General features: G+C 40.3%; 3 protein-coding genes across 5 annotated transcripts; 2 read left to right on the top strand and 1 right to left on the bottom strand.

The window, feature by feature from the left end:
- Nucleotides 1–7,498: 7,498 nt before the first annotated feature.
- On the bottom strand, nt 7,499–10,934 carry tmem208 (transmembrane protein 208). The gene is made up of 6 exons (XM_035628781.2): nt 10,711–10,934; nt 9,798–9,893; nt 9,152–9,211; nt 8,902–9,038; nt 8,342–8,426; nt 7,499–8,200 (listed from the first exon to the last, which is right to left on the bottom strand). The coding sequence occupies exons 1-6, from the start codon at nt 10,714–10,716 to the stop codon at nt 8,063–8,065; spliced, it is 522 nt and encodes a 173-aa protein (XP_035484674.1). The 5' UTR covers nt 10,717–10,934; the 3' UTR covers nt 7,499–8,062.
- An 861-nt stretch (nt 10,935–11,795) lies between these two features.
- On the top strand, nt 11,796–17,618 carry slc39a1 (solute carrier family 39 member 1). Of its 2 annotated transcripts, none has more exons than XM_035628766.2 (4): nt 11,796–11,953; nt 13,304–13,434; nt 14,260–14,568; nt 15,578–17,618. In XM_035628766.2, exons 1-4 carry the CDS (start codon nt 11,926–11,928, stop codon nt 15,929–15,931), a joined length of 822 nt encoding a protein of 273 aa, XP_035484659.1. In that variant the 5' UTR covers nt 11,796–11,925; the 3' UTR covers nt 15,932–17,618. The 2 variants fall into 2 exon arrangements, with proteins under 2 accessions (XP_035484659.1, XP_035484658.1); XM_035628765.2 differs by having other exon boundaries at nt 11,797–12,050.
- Nucleotides 17,619–20,363: 2,745 nt separating this feature from the next.
- On the top strand, nt 20,364–26,678 carry LOC118302871 (retinaldehyde-binding protein 1). 2 transcript variants are annotated; one of them, XM_035629373.2, is made up of 8 exons: nt 20,364–20,528; nt 21,674–21,715; nt 22,197–22,325; nt 22,498–22,702; nt 24,306–24,484; nt 25,377–25,535; nt 25,630–25,740; nt 25,829–26,678. In XM_035629373.2, the coding sequence occupies exons 2-8, from the start codon at nt 21,707–21,709 to the stop codon at nt 25,973–25,975; spliced, it is 939 nt and encodes a 312-aa protein (XP_035485266.1). In that variant the 5' UTR covers nt 20,364–20,528; nt 21,674–21,706; the 3' UTR covers nt 25,976–26,678. The 2 variants fall into 2 exon arrangements, with proteins under 2 accessions (XP_035485266.1, XP_035485267.1); XM_035629374.2 differs by lacking the exon at nt 20,364–20,528 and adding an exon at nt 20,540–20,628.
- Nucleotides 26,679–27,111: the final 433 nt, after the last annotated feature.

Here is a 27,111-nt window from a genome sequence, read left to right as displayed (position 1 = left end):
GGGCCGCCTAATCTGACGTCCATAGGAATCTCTGCACAAAAAAAACACTGCCAAGAGTTGGTAACGTTAGCCAGCTAAAATATTTATCCGTGTGGAGCTGATCCTGACTTAAAGGAGTAGTCCAACAATTTTTGGATCAAACACTTATTTGCTTTCCTTGCAGGGAGTTTGGACGAGAAGATTGCTACACCACTCTTGTGGCCTATGTGCTGGATGAAAATTAAACCTCAGCCAGCAGTTGGTTAGCTTAGCCTGTAAGAATAAGGGAAAACAAGTAGCCGGCCTCCAGTCTCAAGCTGTTGCTTTACCACAAATGAGAGTGGTACCAAAAGTCAAAGGATTCCTTTAAATATAAAGCTATAGGTAGCAGTACATTCTGCATAAAAAGTAGCAGTACAGTCTGCATAAAAAGGTCGAATTTGGGACAGAGTTTGATTAATATTCAGCATACTCCCTAAATATTGAGTGTGCACGTACGTTCGTGTCAAATCTCGCTGCAGTATCTCATCTCAACCTTCATTGGGACAAACAATACGCGTGAAGAGAATGAAAAAACAGTCCCGAGGCCCGACAGAACTGATCTCCTCGTTAACAGTTCTCACTTCAGCACACACCCGTCTCCGTCGGCTGGACTTGTGGCTCCACAGAGAGCATAATCGGACCTCGCTCTGCCCTCTCACTCGCAGTTCAGCCCTAATGCCACACCAACCCCTGTGAAACTGCACTCAGCTTCCCTTTCAATGAATTTCCATGCACATTTTCTTCCCTTTTTTTTTCTTTTTCAAAAGCCACATATTTATTTTGTTTCTTCCTCTCTGCGGGTCAGACTCTCACGCTCACCACTGGGGCTTAGGCGAGCCCGCTGGCTGCACTAGTTAGCTCATTAATCACTCTTCTCCTGTCCCCCTCCTTTCTGAGGAACAGAGTCACTAATTAATGGAAAGCACTTTATGACAGAACACGGGGGTTTCCTGGAAATTAACCATTAATCTAGACTTCCATTATATGTCTAATAGCATGAGGTGGGTGGGAATGGATGGGTTTTGAAATGGCTGGAAAAGGGGGGACGGCAGTAACGCAACGAGAGAAGTGTGTAAAACCTCATTAATGTTAATGCAAGCATTAGCCAAGTTAACCAACTGTGCAGGCTGCTGCATCACAGCAGCCGTATGTTCAAGGAGAGATGGAATCTCACGACAACTGGTTGTGTTTATTTGGACGCAGGCAGACTCGCGTGTTGACCATTTTGGATGCATTTATTCTGTAGTTCTAATTAAAGAGAAACTAAAGGCCCTATGAACTCACACACGGAGCAATGTAATTACATGCTGTGTGCCACAGACCATTAGGATATCAGGCCAAATACTAAATCATTATCAACAGATGCATTATATTTCCTCATGCCTGTGTAGTCAATTTAGTATTCTATTACACTTCAAGGACACTTGAGGTTTGGCCATATCTTTCCCTATCAACCAGTTCATTTGGGCACTTTGTTGCTAGAAAACATGCAGTAAGTCTGTTCTGTGTAACTCATGCTGACAGAAGTTATTTTTTCCCCAAGTTAACTATTCATTTTTTTTCAGTTTCTCTGTGGCAGACAGGCCAATAATCAACCTGTCACACACGCTCACTTCACTGTAAAAAACGATCACACACCGTGCTGACACATTCCAGCCTTTTCATATTGTATCTCCCTGGACAAGCACCAGAATCAAACACCAAGTCCAAGTCCTCGGATCCTGATGACACTGGGTCTGGTTCTAGTCAGTGCCAAGGTTGTGCAACATGATATTTGTGCATTTGTTTACTTTCACAGTATTGTATTTTGTTTAGACTTCCACTGGGGGGGAACAGTATCTCAGCAAACAAGGAAGGAAACAAGATGAAAACAAAGAAAGAGGAAGCGAACCCAGTGTGATGGAGCCTGTCCCTTGCTGATCCTGGTTCAGCCGGAGTCATGCAGACAGTGGCGCCACCGCCACAACTAATTGCTGCGGTCACTCACTGAGGACCATATATTTATTTATTTATCTATTTTTTCAAATGAAAGCAAAAATATCCAAACAAAATAATGAATGAATGGAGGGAGAGGTGATGTGGGCTGTTTTAGCTGTTATCACAACTCCACATCAGTCGTTGATCCTCACTGAGGTCAAGTGCCGGAAGAATAAGAATAATACGAGTTTGAAATTCGACTGGTGAGAGGGAGCCTCATATCGCTGGACAGATATTTTTAACACATTCTTAAATATAGCGTTGTCAAGGTAATTCTTCTGGTAAGTGCTTTTGTGGCATTTTATGCACACATAACTATCAAAATGCGTTTTTGTACTGTGATCAAAAGTCATGGTTTTGGGGCAATTAAGAGATTGTTGCCATCACAGAATGAAAAGTGAGGGGGTAGGAGGTTCAACGTGGCGGCTCTTCGGGATTGAGTCACACACACACACACACACACACACACACACACACACACACACACACGCACACACACTCACACTCACACTCACACTCAAAAAAAGAAATTATTTTGTACAAATCCTAAAAGAAATCACAGGTTTTAAATCTACTGACAAAACATTTAAAAGTGTAGAATGATTAAATTACATAACCAAGACACTATAAAACAATTGATTATATAAATAGATACAGACCAATAATATCTTATAACCATTAAGCTGTGGAAAAAACTCACCTTACTTTTATTTTATTTTAAATTTGATGTCATTTCATATCATTTGACTTCATGGCCTTCTTACAAGTTATTTTTATTTCACAAAAAAACATTAATTTAAAAAAAAGGTGAAAAGTACAGAAATTGGAATTCAAGGTGTGAGATGCAGCAAGGACATACATGGTTCATTCAGGGCTCTGGCTACGGAACAAATTAATTAAGTATTCAATGAATGAAGTATTTAGCGTCACAAGGCTTAGTTTTGAGAGAAACTCGAGACTGTGGTACAGGTTATTACAAACACGGAGTGTGTAAGAATGCAACACATTCCTAGGTGAAACGTGAATTATGTATGATTGATTTAGCTCCAGAGCAGAACATGCATTATTAACTTGACATGTCTGCCTCCCTGCTGATTTGTTCATTTGTCCCTGAATTACCTCGAATCCATGCAACCACAAACTAAGCAATTCATGCAGACGATGTTTTTTTCCAAATCAAGAATAACGTGAAGCTAATTTTCACCGTCTCTAACAGTAACGTATTTCATCATGGGATGGCAGCTGCATGGGGTTGTTTCAAGCCAGCGCATTACAACGTACAAAACGGGACTTTTATGCCTTCAAGTTCACGACCTTCACAGTTAGTATATGGCCTAACAAGGCTGAACTTTAGATCCGCAGGATATTTTACTCATTATGTTCACGATTTTCCCATGTTTCAGAGTTCACGTTGAAATCAAGGGGTTATCTTGGCTGTACTCTTCCCAGTTCTGCTGACCTGCCTGTGTTTTAACACTCCATCAGACAAATGTCTGACTGTTTCTTATATGATAGTACTCGATCGTGTTGGTAATGATATCATTTTTCCTATTTTTTGGGAATTATTTGATAGCAGACAGAAAGACAAAAAAACTACTGCAGGGCATTAAAAGTATTAATTTGTTATCATAATACTATTATATTGAATCTCAAGTTCTGCCACGTGTTGAATTCTTGGTAATCATGTTTTTTTTTGGACATATATCCATTATCAACATCAGACTCCACTAAATATACACAATCCAATAAATTCATTTCGCTGTGAAAATACTGTAAATGTTTCCTCTATATCAAAGCCTGGAGCCAGTTGAACCGCCTCTTTCCAACTTAGCCATCGTTCGAAAGCAAAGCTTTTTAATTGCAAACATAAACCAGTCGCACCACTCAAACAACTTCTCATGCACGTCTGTGACAAAAACTATTATTAGCTTAGCCGACATATTTGACCTGAAACTGTGTGCCAATTTGAATTAGTGGTTTGAAACTAGCTACTGAGGAGTGTTCAAACTTAGAGTTCAAACTTAGAAATGTACCTTAGCTGGTCGAACCCAATCCTGCTGCCTATATTACCCACAATCAACTCAACTGCCCACAATTTGGTCCGACGCCTTCCAAATGGAACTTGTGATCTTGTGGTTATTGGTGTGGGAAGTCGTGCATCTGATAAAACAATCATAGGTAGTAGCGTTATTGTTCTCCTACAATGGGAAACTACTGCTTTGCTCAGGTTTTTTTTTCATTAATTGACACAGAAAAAAATAACAATTGAGGCAGTTTGATAAAACATCTAAACCAGGCTACAAGATGGAGGCCGGAGCATTCATCAAAACTGTGATTGGACTTAAGTTATGCAAATTTACACACAGCTGCAACTAACAAAATGATGTTGACCCAAATGATATGAAGTAAAACTGGGCACCCCCCCACCACCCACCCACCGGGGCACGTGGGAAGTTGCGTACGCTACCCAGTTGCTAATCCATCTGTGAACTACAGTGCAAAAGGGCACAATATTATTTTTGATTTATGTAACAGGCATACTGCAGGATGGAAAATTATTGTGGAAGTGTTTATGTGCAGATACCTCATTCATCATAACCCATACATATGTTATTGGCTAATATTTCACAAGCAGCACTGGTTCCGGAAACACTTGAGAGCACCACCAAATGAACGGAAATATTTGGATATCTAAAATTAATGTGCTAATAGCCGTGGCACATTAACAGATGAGACATTATGTCCATGCTTTTTATTGATTTGTCATCTCTGTCTTGAGTTCGTGGTTGGTGACAAACAGGAGCAGATGACAGGCTGGCAGGGCACAGAGTGAGAGGTTAAACAGAGGTGACAATCTCTGAGGAAGGTGGAGTATTTGCCACCAAGTCTGATGCTCAAGATACTTTCACACTCACACACGCACACACACACACACACATACACACACACACACGAAATGCAGCAGTAATTCTTGTCGGCCTCCTTTTAAGGTCATGGTGGGGGCCGTGAATACTCCCTGGTCGGTGTCATCTTTAAGTGAAACGATGATGCTGGAAATAGCAATGCTTATTTGATAGCAGCAAGGGAACATATGGATCACAAGGAGAGAAAAAACTGCGTGGCTGCGTCTTGCTCTATTCCTGCTTTTTCAAAATGGATGTCCTGCACTGGCCACTCCTTCACCAAAACCCAAAGTGTACTCAGTGTTTTGGTCACTTAAGTCCAGAGTCAAAACAAGGCTGAAGTAGAGCAGAGATGATGAACTTCGGGAGGACTACACCCACAGCTATGCCAAACACAGCCCTGATTCTGTTTACACAGCGGAGGCTGAATGTTCAAGGGGAACACACTCTGCATCGCATGTAATTGCTCGTGATTCACTCTCTCGACTTCAAAGACAGGGAGTGCTGCAGTTCAAGGGTCAAAGGCTCGACTGTTGCCCAGATGCCCCCCAATTTCCTGTTTTGTCTGGCTCTCCGGGTCTAAAGGGATCTGAAATGTGAGGGCCATGTTCTGTCACAGCCAAACAGACAAAAGGCTCCACTGCTGTCATCTTATCACTCTGACTTCCATATATCCAGTTAGATTTTTGTCAAATACAATTTTAAAACAGTCATAATTGGTTAAATTATTGTTGTTTTTTTAGGTTACTACATGAATATTACTCACAGAACCTAGAGAATGAAATATAGCTTCAACTCCCTTATTTCATCTCGTCAGGATAAATGCATCTTTACTGCCATGATAAACAAGAACCTTGCTCTCCCACTCCCCCCCCCCCCCCAAAAAAAGACAGGCACTCTCAAATGCAGCAAGTTATTTTCAGAGATACTTCTCTTAAGCAAGACAATGTCCTGTTATGAAGAATGGAGAAAATGAGTTTGCATATTTAAAAACGAAGGTGTTGGGTAAATCCCTTCAATGCTTCAACTGAGGATTCTGCACATCTTCTTATAGAGAAACACAACAGTCAGAAAACTCAAAGTACATATGTGAGTTTTGAGGGGGTGGGGTCACTTGCAAGCCAGTGGCCCCAGTGCTAAATTACACTGCAGCATGGTCCCTCTCAAAGCCCACATCTGGGATTGGCCCTGACAACTGGATGCCGTGCTGCTCTAATTTTGGTTACTTTGTTTATAACCCTATAATAGAGACAGTAGAGGACCACAGGGCTGGAATGAAGAAGGAGTAAAAGCAGTCATTTTGTAAAAGCTTGTGGGGATGTTGATGTTTTAGAAAAAGTACAAAAATCTAGGTGAAAAAAAGAGCTATATACATGTATGACATGCAAGGGGACTTTGTGGATCGCCTGCCGTTTTGTTTCCTTTTAGAAAAGGATTTACACCATTGCAGTGATTCTCCTTCAAATCTGAAGAGCACAAGTTGTAGCTTGTAGAGTTGGGTAAGCATGGATGGAACAATAATGAGAAATCTGTAATTATATTGGGGGCAGATCTGGGCTTAGCCTGCCCACTCACTCTCTTCGGAGTCTGAGCATGAACATAATCACTGAACACACTTTGTTTGACTGTATAAAGTCACTTTGTGTACTTGATAATAATAAAAAAATTAGCAGGAAGACCTGGCTCAACCCGCCGGATGGAAACAGAAACATTAAATGTGGATATGGCAGCAAGCTGTGGAAGATTTTCTCAGTATCAGGGTATTCAAATGTCATCTGTACATTGATTTGTCAGATTCAGTCTTAAATCTCTCATCTCAAATATGTGAGCAGGTTCAGGATTCCTTGGAAAAAATGGAATTTGGTTTGAAGTGCTGCAGCCACTAACTTCAATGTGATGTCTGACACAATCTTTGACAATGTACATGTCACAATGTGATTTAAAGTGTGCTGCTTGCCATCAGCTGAAGCTGCAACTTTATTCAGGAGGCTGAAGTGCTGACAGTCTGATGGCAACAGGGAAATGTAAATTTAAATATTGACCTGTATTGAAAATGAAATCTTTCATACTAGGTGTTTTTATCAAATCAATTGGTGAAGTTTTGTAGTCAGAGTAGAAGAAAAAAAATTGAAGAATAAAATGACTGGTTTATTTGTCGAAATCATATATCAAGCTAAATAAAGGGAATATTTTTGTATTGAACGGTTACTCAGACAAATCACGCAATTGTGACCGTCACCCTGCCCCCCACCACCCCAATATTTGACATTTCATGGACCAATCAATTAATTGATTAATCTAAAACACATTACACGTTAACCAATAATGAAAATATTATGCATAAAATTGGTTTAGATTGATACTGAGCAAACTGAAATGTACTATGGAATATAAAATGGAACACTTTTGACTGAGGGTAAAATATCAGATGAAGTTTGGTAGAAAACCTTTCAGTTGGATCGAGCGATTTTAAAATGTGTTGAATGTATTTACTAAAAGGCACCAGAAGAAAATGTTAGTTTCCTAGGAAAATGTATAATTGCCCAGTCAATTAGTTCAACCATGACACAACTACTGAAAAAAAATAACATTCAAAATAAACTGCAAACACCAAAGGAAGATTTTTATTGCAAAAATGTTCCCAGTAAAAACTTGATATATAACCAGTTGATTTTAACAGCTCATGAATGAAATCTCTCTGCTCTCTAATGAAGGATCAATGAATTATGTTACACCAGAAAATCAGAATAAAAATAAAAAGACATTCAGTGGAAAAAAAAAGTGGCACTGGTGGAACAAATTCCGTTTGTTATTGGTGGTACAGTATTCAGGGTGTGCCTGAAAGGACATCGTCAGGAGGCAGTGTGACACGATTGTGTAACACAAAAGCTCTTAAATCTCTGCATGAGGACAAATGATATTTGGACAGTGTCTTTATTTTGACATTATCTAAATAGGGAACATTTAATTTCATATTTTAGGGAGAGAATTAGATTGCAGGAGAAGGCAGGAAGAAAACGTGGAAAACAAGATTCCACTGTATCAGATTTGGATGGAGTTAAACTTAATAACAGAATTTCTTCCTGAATAACTTACGAAATTCTAGCTATCTGTATATTAGATTCTGTGTATAAAAATACTGCTCCGTCCGCTCCGCAGCCTCAGAATCTCTTCATCTGTCTGCGCTCTTGTCTTCTCTGCTTCTTCTCGTTCACTTCCTCTGGAGCTGATTGGTTATCTGCCATGAACCAGGGGCCCAAGAAGTTCACCCACAGCAGGTGGAGGGCACGGGCCGGGGCCTGACGCAAAGAAGACGGGAGCAGATCGTCAGACACGAGTAGAGCATAAAAGAAAAGGAGTACGGCAGAATAGGAGCCGCTATCTCATAGAATTTAAATCAGAGAAACCGGACGGAGAAAAACATCTACAAAAGCTCTTACCAGCAACCAGAGGTACCAGAAATAAAAAGAGATTGAGCTGAGCACTTGAACTATGGCGGTGAGTAGGATGACGTCCTTCAGGTGCCTGAAACAGAACAAGCAGGCAAGAGATTATCACTGGTGCACACAGAAGAAGACATTTGTGTTGTGCTCTCTTTTTTGCAGTGGAGGAGGGCGAGCAGTGTTTTCTGTCCTGAGTGTTGTCTGCAAAGCTTCCTGTCCACAATATGCTTCATCCATCAGAGGGTTAGGACAGACTGAATGACGCCCGATAGGAAAAACCCCACAATAGCTCACAAGACGAGCGACTTCAGTAATATATCCACTGTATGCATATCGAAAATACATTGCTGTCTTCGAGGCAAAGCGCCTTAATATTGGCCTTTTGCCTCACGTGTTGGTCCTTCAGAAATGTCCTGACTCTTTTAGTTTACGTCCCCTGGATATAAAACCATATGCATTAAGTATTTTAAATGTATGTATGTATGTATGTAAGATCAAGATGCCATTTCTCTTGCCATTTTTATCTGAACTTGTTTGTATCTTGTAAGAAGACTTACTCTGCCATTCCCTGCTCCATGTTTAAGTCTATTCCTCCATCCAGGAGACTTCCATCCTCAGCAAACACTGGCTTGGCCATCGCTGACATGGATCGGTAACTCCCAACGTACACTGCTAGTGCAAACACGAGCAGCAGCTACAGGAGCCACACAAGGTTTAGTGGCAGGAAAGGAGAGCTGTGTTAATAGAAAAGGTCTCTGGATTTGCAGATATGAAGATTTTGAAATAATCTTGATCAAATAAACTCACCCATGTCCAAAATGTAGACGAACTGTAGAAAATGGCTAGATTTATGGCAGCGAATATCGCCTGTGGAGAAGGGTAGAATATTTGAAATGTGGATGACAGGACAGATAAAAGAGCTACAACAATCAGTTTATTGATCAACTGATCGATTAACCGATAGATAAGTTTCAGCTATTTTGATAATTGCTCAGTTTCTGTCATTTTCAATCAAAAACATGAATCTGTTCTAGCTTCTCAGTTGAGACAATTTTTCTTTGTCACAAATTATAATTAACAATAATTTACAAAAGGGGGATATGTTAATCATTATATTAATTTAAGGTTTTTGATAGTGTGAAAGGGGATTTTATTTATTTTGTCAAACCATAATGATTAACTGATTTGACTGTTAGTTCAATGAAAAGAGTATTTGAATGTGAAACATTAAAAAAAGTGTGAACATTAAATAAAGTGAAATGTGTCTGGCGTTTCAAACGGGTTCGAAAAAGTAAAAAAACAACAACAACCGTGATCCAGTGAGAACAAGGACAGACAACACAGAATTCTTTTCCTTGAACTAAAGTTAATGTTGTAAATATCAATGATATTTATGGCATTTATTTTGACTGAGCACACTAACAAAACACAAACACAACACTGGAGTTCTTACATTAGCTCCGAGGATGACTCTTTTGTAGAACCTCAGAGTCGCCTCATTCTCCTCGTAGATCTGCTTCTTTCCCTTTGTGCCAACTTTCCCTTTGGGCTGTTGGGAAAAACACAAAAAGGTTTCAGCATAATTAGACTGTTTTTCAAAAATATCAACTAAGCAACGCAGGTGCAAAACAGACTAAGCTTTTTTTTTGGTGCCTTTCTTCTCGTTCTTAACCAGACCTGCTCCTTTCTGAAGGCAGTGAATGCAAGTTAATATCTGACAGTTTCTTCTTAGTAACAATAAGTATTAATTAATCAAAAAAATTCATAGCTAATCAGAAATTTAAAATGTTTTAAAAAAGGGCATTCACATGATCTTGGAATTCAAATCAAAGTATAATGTTGGAGAAAAACTCTATTACCAATATCTACTTTTAGGTACATTGAAAACCAGAAAAAGTACATTAATTGAATATTAATTGATATGAATATGATAATAATAACATTAGCCTAATGTTATGGTGTACAGAAGGAACGATGAAATATTCAAGACATTTGTAATATGAAATTTAAGACTTTCCAGGGCCTTTTATTTTGAAAGGAAGTGAACTTTCCAACACTCCAGCACAAAACTTGAATTTCAATCAGATGACAGATCAGATGAGAACAGACTAACAGCAGTGTTCCAAGATGTTATTATGTGCAACGTTTTGACTTAATGTCACTATAATTTAGTGAATCTGTGGCGAGAAGGTGTTTGCCCCCCCCCCCCGTACAGATCGACGTCCAGCTCCTCCTGCAGCTCCTCCTGCAGCTCGTGTGAGTGTCACAGTAAACGAGGTGGTTTCCTCGGCTGTAAACAGGTGAATGAGTCAAGTGTTGTTGTCTCTGTCGCTGCTGCAGCAGCTGCATGTGTCTGATTCTCTCACCGCCATTCGCTCTCTGACCCGGTGCTGCTGATCGCTCGTCCACTGCCTCTTCTTTCACCCCGACCTCCGTGTGACCCGACGCCGCTGTTCTCCGTTATTGTACAACTGCATCAAAATTGAAAAACTAAGCCAGGAGTCTGCCTGCGCTGAAATGTCTTGGACCACATCAGCACTCAGGGAATTCGGAGGCTTACACTTCCGGCGCATGAAAGTGTCGTCATCAAATCGTGTTCGTCCTCCTGTGCATGTTGAGAAAGCGCCTCGTGAAAATTGGTAGCAGGGTGACACCTGCTGGTCTCTTTTATTATCACATTTTATTTTATTTTATAACTTACAATGCATTTCTTCAAGAAAAACACTACAATAACACATACGTCAACAACACATCATATTCGTATTGAATTCCTAACATGACCGTCTTATATGTAATATATATATATATATATATATATATATATATATATATATATATATATATATATATATATATATATATATATATATATATATATACATATATTTATATCACAGACCATTAAATCTGTGATGTACATTTTTGTTAGGGACTTGTGAACTGCAATGTCTACATTTTGTCTTGTTGTCCTTGTGTTGTATTCGTATTTTATTTGCTCATATGGACGCACTCTATTTGTCTGAAATAGAGATTAATAAAAAAAAAAAAAAATCATTTACTACGAAGTAATAGGGCCACGTTGAAAACATGAAAGAGAGAATACAACCGTAAATACATAGTTATTGAGAAGAAAGTCATAACATTTCAATAATAAAGTGATAATATAATGTGTAATATAATATATATTACCAAAAAAACATAATATCATGGGACTAAAGTGCTGTTTTAATGGGGGGGGGGCATAATACTACGGGAAAAAGATGGTAATATCACAACAAAATAGTTATAATATTTGCAGGAAAAAAAATACTCTTTCTTTCACAAAAGAGATCAGATCATTTTCTCCAAGTCAGTGTTGGTCTGTGTGTCCGTAGTACTCTTTTCCATGCATTTCTTTTTAAACCGCGGGTTCCCCTCCCCTCTTAATTTTCCCCTTCGTCGGCCACCGTAGCGGACAGCACGACCACTTTCCACATAACAACATGACAACATGACGCGATCCGCCGCTCTTATCGCTGTGTCGGTTCGCTTCTTGACAATCTAAGCACAGCTGGTGGAGAAGCTCACGCCTGAACAGCTCTATGCTTCAGAATGGAATATCTACTGCAGGTGAAAATAGGCGCTCTGGTCGGGCTACTGCTGCTCACTCTTCTCTTCGGATCTATCCCCGCCCGGGTCAAGTGGTTCAGACGCACGAACGGGACAGGTCGGGACACGCTGATATAGATGTATACATGTTTATATTTAAACACAAGCGACGCTTATAGGCGTGTGTTTACGTTTAGTTTGGTGGTTATGAAGAGAGAGAGAGAGAGAGAGAGAGAGAGAGAGAGAGAGAGAGCGTACATCACTGTCATATTCATTTTTCAAAAGGGAGTGTACTCAGGTTAACAATGTGGGTTATGGGGAACAAATTCAATGTTTACTTTTCAATTTTTTTTCATTTCACCGGAGCCGAACTAACAAATGACAATTGCTGATCCGTTTGCATCAGTCGTTCTTCTTCTACGACACGTTACTGTTAAGTGATAAACGAGCGAACCTTAAACTGACTGATTTTTAAACGAGGTTTGGTGGAAGATTCTTTCTGCTCGTGTTCCCACCAGCTCTGTGTGTCTGACCTAATCACGCTTTATGTGCAGATAACCGAGCAGAGGTAAAACACCTCTACTGTTTTTTTATTATCAACTGTGACTTGGAAAACCATTAACGACATGATACAAGCTGCTGACATTACAGAGTATGACAGAGGGTGGGCTTCAGTCATTCACCATAAGACAACCACCCTTATAAAAATGAGCAGTCATTTTGTTTTAATGTTGTATTTTCATCTAGTGTATGATGATCTGACATTGATTAATACATATAGCTCAATTACATTAGCACTGACATTAATGTCAAAATTAAAAATGTAATGTATATGTTCTATACTACCATTATATAACCCTCCTCTCACCCCTGGGTTGGAGTCACCTGATAGAGATCAAGCCTGAAGCCCCTAAAGCTTCTTACCACATGCTCACAGGGTCAAGATGGTGAATTCTGACTGAAAAAAAAGAAGAAAATGGAAGTGAAAGTAACATTTCTCTGCATTACTTGTGTGTGGGTGTGTGTGTGTGTGTGTGTGTGTGTGTGCGCGTGTGAGTCAGTTTGACTTATCAGGATGTGTCACATGATCTCCCAAAAATCATTTTCAAGGAAGGAAAGACAGATTGACTGATATGAAGGCTGATTACACATTAATGGCTTCAAGCAGTTGATAATAAAAAGTTAGAAAATGTTGATTGCCCCTTTAATGCCACAGATAATCATAACACACACACACAAAACCAGGGTAACACAACAAAAGATATGCCTCATTTACTTTTGCCTTCCATGCATTTTGGTTGTGGTAATTTTATAGTTGTGTGCGTGCGTTAATATCGAAACATAAGAAATGTTTTTGATTTTCATTTACAGAAGCCCACCACACAGTTCTGAGTCTGATCAGCTGTTTTGCCGGAGGGGTTTTCCTGGCAGCATGTCTGCTCGACATCATTCCAGACTATCTGTCAGACATCCATGCCGAGCTGGATGCTCGGAAGGTGGAGGTACGTCCAAGCATGGAGGGGTTAGGAAAAATACACATATTTCTTATACACAACGAGGCTGCAACCTGCAACTGATGATTGATTTTATTGGACATCTGTTAATCATTTAGTTTACAAAATTTCAGAGAGCAGTGGAGAATGCACATCTCTGTTTCTTAGAACTCACGGTGATTTCCTCAAAATCAAACGCCCAAAACATGTTTAATTGAAATTATAAAAAACAAATCCTCACATTTGAGAAGCTAGAAACTGGAGCAATGTTTAATAATTTAGTCAAATGATTTACCCATCAATCATAATTATATGTCAGTCGGTTAATTGACGAAATCATATGCACAATGTAAAGATTACATCTGTCTTTGTGATGAAGTCCAAAGTAAAATTAGCTGCTTCTATTTTTCAGTATTGTTAAAGAAAATGAATATCAGAAAGAATATCTTTCACAGTCTGAAACTTAAATCAAATGCACCTCTCATGAGAGTATTAGGTTTGCTAGTCGTGGGTTCTCTCCGGGTTCTCCGGCCTCCTCCCAATTCCAAAAACATGCAGAATGGGGTCAGGTAAATTGAAGACTCTAAATTGACCGTGGGTGTGAATGTGAGGGTGAATGGTTGTTTGTCTCTGTATGTGGCCCTGCGATGGGCTGGTGACCTGTCCGGGGTGTACCCCGCCTCTCGCCCAGTGTTAGATGGGATTGGCTCCAGCCCCCCTGTGACCCTTGAATGGATGGAGCGGTAGACGATGGATGGATGGATGTTCACAAATTATTGACTTTACAAGACGAAAAACTGCAAACTGTTTAATCTTTATATTGGTCTTATACAGACCAGCTTCCCTCTTCCAGAGTTCATCATGGCTGCCGGCTTCTTCACCGTCCTCCTCCTGGAGAAGATTGTCCTGAACTGCCAGGAAATGGGAGGGGCTCGGGAGGAGAGGGCACCGCTTATACCGGACAACAGAAATGGACACGGGCACGGCCACGGAACGAGCTCTGATCTGGAAGGCAGCGGCCACCACGTCCATGTTGACTTTCAGGCTCATTCCCCCTTTCGTTCGTTCATGCTCTTCCTCTCACTCTCGCTCCATTCAGTGTTTGAGGGCCTCGCTATCGGTCTGCAGAACACAGATTCAAAGGTAAGTAAAGACAGCGTACTTCACCTGATGGGAAAGTTAAATCTGTTCAAAGTTTCAGAGAATATGTAGCATTTGTTGTTTTCTCCACTTTCTTCGAATGAAATAGAGAGACACAGTCTTTTCACTCGCTTCAGTTACACAGTACAGTCCCTTAGACACAGTTTCTTTCATTAGACTTGAAATAAGTGGATGGCTTTATATCCATTCTAATATTTATTCTAAGATAAATCAAACTTAAACCTTCATGACTTTCACAAAGAATTTTCTTTGAGTGCAGAAAAAAAAATAGTTTCCACAAAAGAAAACTGTGCAGTAGCACAGATTCTTATTGTAACTTGGTTTTGTTTGTATCCATGAAACTCACCTAGGCTTTTAAGTCATTTTTCAGCTTTTTAGTTGAAATCTTTGTCTAAAAACCTCTACAGAGTCCAGTCCTCTTTGTCCTGCTGTTATTACTGCAGTAATGCCTCTCTGCATCTTTTTGCTTTATTGCATGTCATGCACTTGCCTTAGGAAAGTGCAGTTCAAACAAAAGTGGATCTTATACCACACCAGTCTCATATAATTGTTCACTGCTCCAGGAGCCAGGACCTTTTGACAGAAAAGGAATCTCACTGTCACGCGGATCAAATCTGCTTCTGGTCACAAGACAGCCTGAGCAGTCTCAGACAGTATACTATCAGTTTTCCCTCAGGACGTTTCAAACACAAGTGATTGTGTATTATGTGTGTGATCAGTTGAACACTATAAAAAAATTAATTGATGTATGCCAACTTAAACAAATTCAATTTGATAAATCCCTCATGAAAACACCACATGAATATCTTTTTGGTTAAAGCACTAAATTGCAAATCTGAAAAACCAGGTCACTCCACTTCCTTATTCTTTTTCTTTACAGTGAACTTGCTCTTCTCCACAATAACCTCATAAATGTTTTTGTGGTGTCATGACAATTTTCTAACCATAAAATAAAATAACCATAGCCATAAAATCTCTTTATTTTCTCCAGGTATTAGAGATCTGCATCGCTATACTTGTGCACAAGAGCATCATAGTGTTCAGCTTGTCTGTGAAACTGGTCCAGAGCGCAGTTCGTCCATTGTGGGTGGCCACTTACATCGGCGTGTTCGCCATGATGTCGCCTCTGGGCATCGCCATCGGCATCAGCGTGATGGAGGCCCAACTGCAAGCTGGAGCGCTGATCCAGGCCATCCTGGAGGGGATGTCAGCAGGGACGTTTATTTACATCACATTCATGGAAATTCTCCCACACGAGCTCAACTCCCCCGGGCAGCAGCTCCTCAAGGTGTTCTTTATCCTGCTGGGCTTCAGCGTCATGGCGGCTCTGACGTTTTTGGGATGAGATCTGTCAGGACGTGGCCTGGACTCCCTGTGCCAACTACTGCAGTGCCCGCAGGATGTCGGTTGACGTATGTACTGAAAGACGATTTGTCCCTGTCAGAAAAGAAGAAGTAGGTTTACTGACGCACTGTTAAGTTCAACCTCTGATGATTTTAGTGTCAAGTGGAGCAGATGTTGATGTGTTAGTGCTTTGACGAAAAGTTTCCCAATGGAGTAGTCGAGCAGATTTGTGTATATACATACATTTTTTTTAGATTTTATGTAAAGAGGAACCACTTACTGCAAAAGGCTTGTTACACAGAGTCCCCTCATTCTTCACTGGCCGTGGTTGGAAACATGCTTCGGAGCAGCAAACAAAACCACCATAGCTGACTTTTGACACTTTTGAAGAAACCACTGGAAACATAGGGTCATGTTGTATGGTCATGTAATTCATGAATTAATTCAGTCACGTCAGTATAGAGGTACCTCATTATTTTTATTATGTTTACATTTCATTTGAAGCAAATTCCAACTGGGAATTTGACAGCGTCTTGTTTCCAAAGAGAGCTCCATCTGTGCCTTTGCTTTTGTTCAGGTATTTCATGGTATGTTCTTGGTGCTGGCTGGTTGTTAATGATGTTTCCACTGACAAAGGTTGATTGGGTAAATACCTATATTTTAGTGTAATACTTTTAGGTGTAATTTCCAGTATTAGGCTTTTATGCTTTTTAAATAATTGACATTTCCCACATTTGTCTAGTAAATTAATGTAAATGCAAACTGACTCCCTGATTCCTTGAGGTGTAGGCAAGAAGAAAAGAGTCAAAAACACGAGTGGCAATGATGAGAAAACGATGTGGGATATCTTTTTATTCTTTCTGCACTTTTCCAATAAAGAATCAGTGATCATCTCCACAAATGTGCTAGAGACTTTTGCCGCCCACTATTTAAGCCGAGCACTATTATCTACATTATGCTGAACTTTGTCCTGGTTGAGTCTGTTCTGTTTTGCCACTTTGTCCACTCTCACTACAGCAGAATATCTGTCTGTCGTAAATAAAGACAGAATGCTGCCTTCCCAAAAACACCTTCTTAATGCAAATTGCATTAGTTCTCTTTTTTGAAACAGAAGCCTTAAATTTAAGGATATAAACTGTAAACGTATGCTTTATTGTATATTACTAGTGCACGCAACTGTACAACACAGTACGCACAGGAATCTGTGCGTGGGCCCAAACTGTATTTTTCATGGGTCATACAAATACTAAAAGTTTAATGATAATTAAGCATATGTGCGCCGAATCCACAAAAACTCAACCAGTGTGTAAGTGGATGTAAATAACTGCAGTTGTTCCCTGTTTCTCTTTAGTCACAAATCCGGTTTCAGTCTGTCATGTGATGGTCTGGTTGACTCATCAGCAGAACCAATATCAGGATGTGGGATTGTGTGAGGCTTTTGTTGTTAAAAACTTGAGATTTGCTAAATCTGATCTGAATTGTTTTTTTCACTGAAGGAACTCTGACAAAGACTGATGGAACAATTTACACAGAAAAAAAGAACTGCTATCACGAACACTACCAACATGTAGAAGTACAAAAATGTTTGACTGTCATTTTGTAAGTTGACCAACGCTTGTTTGTGCCTTATGATCATTTACCTCTATCTGTTGTCTGTAAACTTGATGAGAGTAAAGATAACAGAGACATTTTCTGCCTACTTGTCTGTTTCTGAGCCTATGATTGATGTTTAGTGGATTCATGGTAGTAATTATAATTAGAAATACAATTATACTTAATCTAGACAGTTGAAATATAACTCAAATTTACTGAAATTACTCTTTCATTCCATTTCATAATAAACACTGTATATTAACATGCTACTTAAAGATTTGAGGTAGTATATATATTTGAAAATACACAAAGGATAACTTTCAATTCATTTCATTACAGCTTTATGGTTTCCCAGCATACACAGTCAACTGCACTGAAGTTCAAGTATCTTGTTATTTATAGTTAATAAATGTCAGGTTTGTATGTAAGAAATAGCACACTATGAATCAATAATCATGATTTGAAATATGCTAATTAACTGCAATTTTTATGTATATATTTTTTTGTTGTTTTCTACAAAGGCCGTGTGTAAGCACTGAGGACAGAACGTGAGATCCTCCTCTGTTAAAACATATTGATACCAAAAGCCTGTTGTTAGTTTTAGTGCAGCATATTTGACAGATTTACTTCCCCTCCCTCCAATAATGAATCCAAAGTAATCCTAAATTGAATACTGCATTAATTGAATGTTTCCTTAGTCCCCTAGTTTTAAACAAGGCAGCAGATTCGTCGGACCACTAGGTGGGAGTGTTCATCCTCTGAAGGAGAGCCTCCCCAGAAGAGCCATGTATCAGAAGATTTTCTAAAACTTTTTAAAGTCCTCTGGCCTCCTTGATTAATTATCCTTGATCACAGAAAATGCGCCACTGTAGAAAGACCACCGGTTTAAATAATGATTGCTCAGTTATTATCATCATTATTATTATTGTATGTGTTGTATGGTCTACTGTCACACTGGGACATCTGGGGGAAAAAGGAGCTTTGCGGATGTTAGTAGTATCATCTCTGCTTTTCCCACCAAGACAATTTAAAATGTCTGCTGTGAAAAACTATGTGTTGTAAAATATTCCTGTGATTATAAGTCATTCAGTCCTTGTTGCCTTCAGACTTCAAACTATTTGAACTGCATCCAAACAGTTGAAGCAGTGTGATTCATAATGCAGAGGAAAGTGTATGCATTTTACAATCATGCAGGCCTATCCGTCGGCTTGCAAGGTGACATAACTGTCAGGAATCCCTTCACATCAAAGAACGTAACTGGGTACCGGAGACAAAAACACTTGATACATGGAGGCATTGTTAACCCCTGGTTGTTTCTGCGAAGGGGGGGTCGGAGGTTATTCATTAGCATCCACTAATGAGAGGAGCTGATAAAGGAACAATAACAGAGTACAGTAGGCCTGCCAGTTCTGGATGACAGAGGCCTCAGTGTGTGGAGCAGGGAGACCCAGCAGAGCATTGAGCTTTAGTGGTGGATGGACGCATCCTCTGTTCACCCACAGCTCATTAACCTCTCCTGTCAGCTCGGCGACTGCACTCTCTGCTCCGTCAAACGTCTGCTTTGTCATGCTGCGATGGCATGAGAGGAGAGACAAATATGCAAGCCACGGTTAATCTTTGGTTGTGCGAAACGGTGCCAAGTGGTGCCGTTTTTGGACATGTCTCTACTAAAACCTGTCTAACTTGTCTCTGCTTCACTTCATTAGCATGACATTTGGGACAAGTAATGTTAAGATGTTGTGCTATGGATTTCCAGAGGTGCTTGTGCTATAACTGCATTATTACATAGGGCTTATTAGCTCTTAATGTGACATTTTTCAGGGGGCCATAAAATATTTTATCTATGTTGTGTTCCATCTTCATTTACTCTGACTCAGTAACATCTATACTGCTATATTGCTACATCTCTGCTGTAATCTCACAAGTCTCACCTTTATATAGACACCAATATTATTCACATGGACCTTGTAGTTGCAGAGATATACTCTTTTCAATTTTGGCATGTCATTTTCAAGCAGGGACCTGAAAAAAAGGCTGGAGTGGTTAACTATGCATAAGTAACTCATACAACCCAACTTCAAAATCAGTGAACTATCCCTTTAAGTAACAAACATGAAAGCTGTCTTTTGGTCTTCACATCCAACTCTAGACAGGATATTTTAATAGAAATAGTTCTAACTATTATTTTCAATGCCTTCCTTCATAAATCAGGGGGATGGATCAATAAATAATGAAAAAAGGGAGCCGAGTTGTCTGATGTTGTGCGATCATGGATTAGTAATCCATAATCTGGGCCGAAAACAAGTGGTTCCCTCTGGGGGAGGGGGGGGGGGGGGGGTTTCAAAAATGCAAGGAGAGGAATGTGTAATGTGGAGCTGAATGTGTGAGTTCTCCTTCACAGGTGGTCTTCTCTCTCATACGACAAATCCCACATTTAATGTCACGTGCTGGTTCAACGGCCAGGCCGACATGAATGTAGGCTATGGCTTTTGCATAATTTTTTTATTTTGGGCGTGGGGAAATCCAGACTATGGCCAGAGGTGCAAAACACACCAAACACAGGATGAATCAGATGAACAGAATAGTTTCAGTTTGTCAAATTCTTTTCTAAAATGTTGCTGCATTTTCATGAATCTTGTGTTCATGTTTTTGTTTTATTTTTGCTGTCAGTTTAATCCTTTCAAATTTGATCGTGGCAATTTTGTCAATGATTTTATTCTTTGTCCGTTGAAAAAAATCTGTGATATCTGTGTGATTTATAAAATGTTGTTATGTCTTTATGTTTGCATTGAGCAACAGAGTGATAGTCCAGGTCTTTCTACTCCAGCTCCCCCTGCTACACTCCACAGTTTGCAGTATGCAGATTATGCCACTCATGGTAATCCACTGTGTCCTTTTAATCCTACTCAGAGTGACGTTTTCCGTGACTCCTCCCCTCCTGGTCCTCTCTCCTCCTGTTGTCTCCTCTGCCACTACGACTAATTCTCTCATTCCGTCTGCCTAAGGTAAGGTTGCTCATCTCGTTCGTTTGAATAACCTGGAAATAAAGATGGTAAAAGACTGATAATTACCAGCGTTCACTGTAATCGGTGACTGAGTCGTGAGGTGTGTAAAGTCAGTCTCCATGCATTGTGTGTTTTGTTCATTGTTTGATGCTCTGTTTTTGAGCTTTGATCAGTAAATAGTTTTAAACACTAAGTGAAGTTTTGCTGGGGTGGAGCTGGGATATCTGCATCATGATTCTTGGCAATCTTGGTAATAATATTAGCAGTAGAAGATCATTTATAACCATACTAATTTAACACTATATGGCCATATACAATATGTTTTTTGAATGTTTTAAGAATTGTAAAAGAATGTTTTGCAGATTGAGATCACTTGATCAGCAACCATGCACCATGTCCTGTAAATGCAGCTCTGATTTTGGTTTTGCAGTTAAATTGGTTTAAAGCCCCAGTTTAATGTTTTACTATTAAATTCAAGTAACAAAGATTAGCATCTGATTTTACATTAAACAAAAGCCCAGTGAGCTCTGAAAAACCCAGTGTGTGTAATCGTTTTCTACCTCCAAATGTTCACTTCTCTGTTTATTTGGACAAAAAAATCTGTTACCTCACAATAAAAAAATGCTTTTTTTAATAATCTCAAACTGTGCCTCCGTTTCCTAACCTAAACAAAAATGGCATATCTAGCACAGCTTGAACAAGAATGTAAAAACATGTATGTGTCTGCATATTCATAAAAAGTGCCCAATATATTATTTTGTGTTTTACAAAAAGAGCAAGAATGTATTTAATTTATTGCTATATTACAGAATAGGATAAAATCTTTTCAACTGTGCAGCAAACAGAATATTTAAAAAGAAAATCCAGATTGTTAAAGGAATTATGTGTTGTTAAACTATTGCAGTTTTTCATATATAGCCAGGCATTTTTTGTGTAAATTCTGATCATACTTAAGAATCAATCTGTAATAATTCAGGTTAATGGGAGAGCAGTGCTCAATAGATAAGAATTGATTTGTTTTGTTTTTGATCCTGTTATATAAGCAGATGTCTGCTCTGATGTCTGCTCTGAACCTAAAGGAAATATTGGTGTTTTTTTAAAATCACTCAGTGATCGTGTTTGTGCCAATCTGTCTTTCTTCACAGCGTTGGTGAAGCTGCAGAGAGACGCTTGTAACCATGGCTGCTGTAAGTATAATCATTTTGCATCAGTTCAGGACAAGTCCTTGAGTGTCCCTTTGTCTGGTTCCCGGGTCAGTGGCTGAAAACATTGGGCCTGGTTCGGGGTCTTGGACGTTTGACAGTGAGCGCATGATGCTGCTTGATGCTGTTATTGTGCCACTGGACGCTGGCTCTGGGATGGAACCTTAAGCTGTTTTTTTGAGAAGTGGCTTTAGAAGTCCTTTCTGTAATCACGTGAAGCAGATTAACCAGCCGTCCACTCACTGGTGTGTGTCGTTTGGGGGTCTGCTCCGGCTCAGTTGGGTTGTGGGTTCTCAGGTCCCCGTGCGGTGCATCAACTGTGCCGCATCGAAGTCATTGTAATGAGCTGCTGCTGATGTGAACAAGCAAGTGGACTTAAAAGAACGAGCGAAAAAAAAATAAATCTGATGACGGACAATAACCTGCATTAGCTTGACATGTCCTTTACACATTCGTCCTCATTCAGACTGGGTCTTTCCGTATGGTGTCAGAGGAGGAGCAGGCCATGCGCTCCAAGCTGGAGCATTTGACAGTGAAGGATCACGGGCCGGTGTTTGGGCCGTGCCAAAAACTGCCTGGCCACACTGTGCAAAAGGTACGAAATACTGTATACAGATGAGTTCAAATCAGCATATTTAAGTCCAAATTGTTGTGACATTTTAGTCCCCGCAGACCCCAAATATCTGTCTGATTGTCTTCTGTTCCTGTGAAATAATGTCCTTTTGAAATAGAGCATCGGCTTTCTCATTCAATTATTTTCCCTCCAGGCAAAGGATGAGCTGAATGAGACGGATGAGAGCCGGGCGTCGTCGCTGAAGGACCTGCGGGCCATGATGAAAGAGAAAGCGGCGGCCGGGGACGACCTGGCCAAACTGATGCTGGAGCGCTTCGGGGACGAACCCGACTCCCTGCTGCTGCGCTTCCTCAGAGCCCGCAAGTTTGACGTCGTCCGAGCCCACGACCTCATGAGAGGTGAGTCACAGAGGAGGAGACCACCTGTCAGTCGGCGCAGCTTTGTGTCAATAGCCGCTGTTGTCGGGAGGCAAACTGAGATTTGTCTCATCACATGTGAATTTGTTTTGGTGTCCGTGTGTTCTCTTTGGTTCAGACTCTGCAGATATTCTCCAGCAGCTTCGGTAATTGAGCGTGAGAGCTCCTTTGTGCTCCTCGTTTGCGTGAATCCTGCCCATCACTGAGACAGGGAGGCACATGTTCATTAATTGGGAGCACTGAGATGCTGCTGAGTTTCTGGCGGACAAAGACCTCCTTTGTGTCCAAATAGGACAGCAGGTTTACTGTAACTTGTGAACCCGCCGCGTTCGGCTAGGAACTTCACAGGGCCTTGCTCTGAGGGGATGAAATAGCTGAGAGAGGTTTGACTCTCTAGTGAGGAAAGTCCATGCCTCTGGCTTTCTTGTTGTACACTCTCAAACTATTTTAACTTTGTTGTATTTTTCAATTTTCCTGATAAGCAAAAACATAGAGGGAAATGTTGCCTGTGGAGATTTTCATTCATCCAGGTCATAGTTATCCACTAGGGTGTCGAATCAGGAGCAATGGACTCTGTTGTAGTTCTATGAATAGTCAACTATTCTACTACTACTTCTAACTACAACCAAGTCCATAGTTAAATCACCGCAGTTATTATCTCTTCTGTAACCTAAACTCTGTTTTATTAATCCCATTGGAAAGCCATGGATTTACATTGTTACTTGATGTAAACTTGCTATTACTCAAATGCACTCAAACCAAACCCTTATGCTCATAAATAGCTGGACAAAAGTCACATGAGCAGGACATCGTGCTTCTGTTATTTGACTAGTTGGTCTTCACAAAGACAGACGCACAAGAAAAAACGCACGCATTTATGATTATGATTATGAATAAGAGGATCTATTGAGTGTAAGAGGGGAATGTTGTTGTTGTTGTTTTTTAAAATTTGAATTTCTTTGAGCCCAACTGGACTATTCTTCTAGTCTTCAGTTTGTGTGATGGGAATGTGAACTTGTGCTTTAGGGTTAATTGCTATTTGCTCAGTACAGTACACACACATACACACAGAGACACACATACACAGAGGCGCACACACACATACACACACACACACACTCTTGTCTCACAGGCACACACACGTTTACCATGGGTTAATTGGTGCGCTGGTATGAAGAGGCTTAGCGCAGCACTGTCGGTCCAGTAAAACAGTGGTGTCATTGTGACAGTTTGTGAACCGTTGCCCAGCGAGAGAACGCAGTTTCCCCTTTTGAATCTTTTGCATTACTTTATTCTGTGATAGAAATATGTTATGTTAGTGGCAGCTCAAATATGAACCATTTTGTGCCAAATGTGTTTTAGAGAAACATAAGCTAATGTTACTTTTAATACTCTGTAACCTAATCAAAAATGAAATAAAAACACCTACCTTCAGATATGTCCCTATAATTACAAGTTTAAAAAAAATTCTGTTTTATTCTTAAAAAAGAAGTGAAATCATTTATCTCCCCAATTGTCTATTTGCCCCATATTGAACAATGCTGAAGAGGAGCTGGTTGAGTCTAACTGCAGACCCTTGCTCTAGGCTACATGCGCTTCAGGAAGGAGTATCCTGAGCTGTTTGAGAACCTGACCCCCGAGGCGGTCCGCAGCACCATCGAGGCGGGCTACCCGGTGGTTCTGCCCAGCAGAGACAAGTATGGCCGCGTGGTCCTGCTCTTCAACATCGACAACTGGGACCTGGAGGAGATCACGTTTGACGAGGTATAGCTGCAAAGCAAAGTCACAGCTGCACAGGGCTGCATGTCAAACAGCTGCATGTGAAGGCTTGGGCAGAAAAAAAATAATATTTTGTTGATTTTTAATGTGTAAGTGCAAGCACTCCAGGGAACTGATTATAAAACCAACCTTTCTTCAAGTGTTAATTGTTCCTAAAACATATAAAACTAATTCAACAGTAATCAGGGCGTGTGCAAGTGTGGGCCCCTGCTCAGTCAGTAGTACTCTTTACCAAATGTGACCTTTGTAGTAAACTTTGCTAACTGTTAACTGTTGTGTGGCACATGAAACACTGCACTAAAAAAGAAAAAAAAGATTCCACTGAAAGTCAACAAATTCTGCATGTTACTGTCCTGCAGTCAAAGAAAGTGAAACTAAAAATAGTTTTTAAAAAATGGACTACCTCAAGAAGCACAAGCTGAAGCTCATGGAACGACCCTCACCGTCCCCTGACCTGTACAAGTGTGTGTGTGTGTGTGTGTGTGTGTGTGTGTGTGTGTGTGTGTGTGTGTGTGTGTGTGTTAGACAAGTGAGAACTTGAAGTGATCTCCAGGATGAGTGGGTCAAAACTCCCTAAATTGAGAACAGGCAGACTCTTTGTTTGCAAGATGTCATATCTGTCAAAGTGGGGTTGATAAGTATTGACTTAGTAGAGGGCACACACATTTGCGCACGTCACAATTACTGTTAAAGCGTTTCCTTTTTTTTAAGTTTGAGAAATATAAACAGATTATTTTCACATATTGTGTTTGCTGTATGGGTTGTATTATAAAATATATAATTTGACCAACTGCAAACACACAATTTCAAGCTGTTTTTGTATTTCTGTAAACAATAAATCTGTGTGTGTGTGTGTGTGTGTGTGTGTGTGTGTCAGATCTTGAGAGCATACTGTGTGATCCTAGAGAAGCTGCTGGAGAATGAAGAGACCCAGATCAACGGCTTTGTGCTGATTGAGAATTTCAAGGGCTTCACCATGCAGCATGCCTCGGGGATCAAGCCGATGGAGCTCAAGAAGATGGTGGACATGCTGCAGGTCAGATCAGACGCAGAGAGAACACTGAGCATTCATGGATGTGGTGCCTCACAACTGTGAACCATTTAAAAAAACGCTTTGACCTTTCCTGCAGGACTCCTTCCCTGCCCGTTTCAAGGCGGTCCACGTTACCCACCAGCCCTGGTACTTCACCACCACCTACAACGTGGTCAAACCGTTCATGAAGAGCAAACTGCTGGAGAGGGTACGGACAGTCGCCGTCAACACTTCAATCCACAGCTGACGCTCGGTATAGTTTTCTTTCGTCTGATCAGGTTGCATCTCCCCCTCAGGTCTTCGTTCACGGTGAAGAGCTGGACAACTACTTGAAAGAATTTGATGCGGACATCCTGCCGGCAGATTTTGATGGGAAAGCCTCTGTTGCCGACTACCAGGCCGTCACCACCAAGCTCTTTGGCTCCGAAGACACTGCTCTCTGAAAAACAACAAATCACTCATGCCATTTCAAACCCAAGAGTTATAGTGTCCTTCACCCTAGGTGCTTCTTTTTGATCACATCAGATACGTGCTCTATTTTGACGCTAGGTTGATATATTTTATTCTTATTCAGGCAGTTCCTATGAGCAAAAAGAGGTCAGGAGCAGAGGATGGTTTTCGCAAAAAAGCGTAATACTATAGGAATGAGAACAGAGAAGGATGTTTAGATGTTACAAAGAGAATAACTGATGGTTAATGCTTGTGATTTTATAGTTCTGCTCCTCTTCTGATTATTTTTCTTGTGCCTGTACAAGCAGACGGAGGATGATGAGAGAGTTGGTAACGCGATGACGTAGCTCACAACCAGAACGGGGTCAGCCCGCGTTTGGTTCGGTGTTCTTTGCCTTAAACATGTATTTCACAACGTACAGAAGAGCATTGGTGCCTACAGTCCTGTCAGATGAAAAGAGAACAGAAGTGCATTAGTCTCTCGAGAGTGAATTTAAGAAAGGTATGAGGAGGGAAAACTGATGAACGGATCAGCCTGCATTTGATTGTTGTTCTGGGAGCAGGGGCCCCCCGATGCACTGCCATGGGAACAGCCTCGTTTGTGTTGTTACACTCAGACCCCTGATTTACCACAAAGATCCATTCTGCAGTGTGCATTGGATTGTCAAATTTCAATAAAATAGTTTTTTTTTCGTGTTTCTGTTTGTGGATTAACATGAATTCTCCTTTTTATCATTTGTCCCCTTGTCTTTTCGGCAAACTTGATGGGCGTTTCAATATCAAGATTACCAGTGTAAACCAGGATTCCCTTATAATATCATGCTGGTTTTCATCTAATTATGTGTCATAAAGGACGTTAAGATTAGTCTGGCCTAAGTCAATATGGAAATCCATCTCTCCCGACAAGGTTAGGCTGGTTTTCATGTGGAGCCACAGTCTATCTGACTGACTGACACCGTTTTCCTCCCTGAAGGTTCTTTATGTTGCTCTAAGCTCATCTATGCAAATATTTAAAAAAAAAATTACAAACACCAAATGCATGGTTGTAACTAAGTAGTGAGTTGCATTTCTACATTTGTTTTCAGTTTAAATGTCACTTTCATATAATACAAAAACACTTTATCCAAAA

This window comes from Scophthalmus maximus, chromosome 4 (genome assembly GCF_022379125.1).
Source record: "Scophthalmus maximus strain ysfricsl-2021 chromosome 4, ASM2237912v1, whole genome shotgun sequence".
NCBI lineage: Eukaryota > Metazoa > Chordata > Actinopteri > Pleuronectiformes > Scophthalmidae > Scophthalmus > Scophthalmus maximus.
Note: the sequence above shows the minus strand (reverse complement) of the source record. Positions and strands in the feature narration are given on the sequence as shown.

Coding starts and splice junctions, on each gene's coding strand:
- tmem208 (XM_035628781.2), bottom strand. Junction 8,427..8,901: donor ATGGAGCAGGGAATGGCAGA/GTAAGTCTTCTT, acceptor GTTCTGTTTCAG/GCACCTGAAGGACGTCATCC. Junction 8,201..8,341: donor TCTGGTACCTCTGGTTGCTG/GTAAGAGCTTTT, acceptor TCTTTGCGTCAG/GCCCCGGCCCGTGCCCTCCA.
- LOC118302871 (XM_035629373.2), top strand. Junction 22,326..22,497: donor CTGGCCACACTGTGCAAAAG/GTACGAAATACT, acceptor TTTTCCCTCCAG/GCAAAGGATGAGCTGAATGA. Junction 25,741..25,828: donor AGAGCAAACTGCTGGAGAGG/GTACGGACAGTC, acceptor TCTCCCCCTCAG/GTCTTCGTTCACGGTGAAGA.
- slc39a1 (XM_035628765.2), top strand. CDS start 11,936: ATGGAATATCTACTGCAGGTGAAAATAGGCGCTCTGGTCGGGCTACTG. Junction 12,051..13,303: donor CAGACGCACGAACGGGACAG/GTCGGGACACGC, acceptor TTTCATTTACAG/AAGCCCACCACACAGTTCTG. Junction 14,569..15,577: donor TGCAGAACACAGATTCAAAG/GTAAGTAAAGAC, acceptor TATTTTCTCCAG/GTATTAGAGATCTGCATCGC.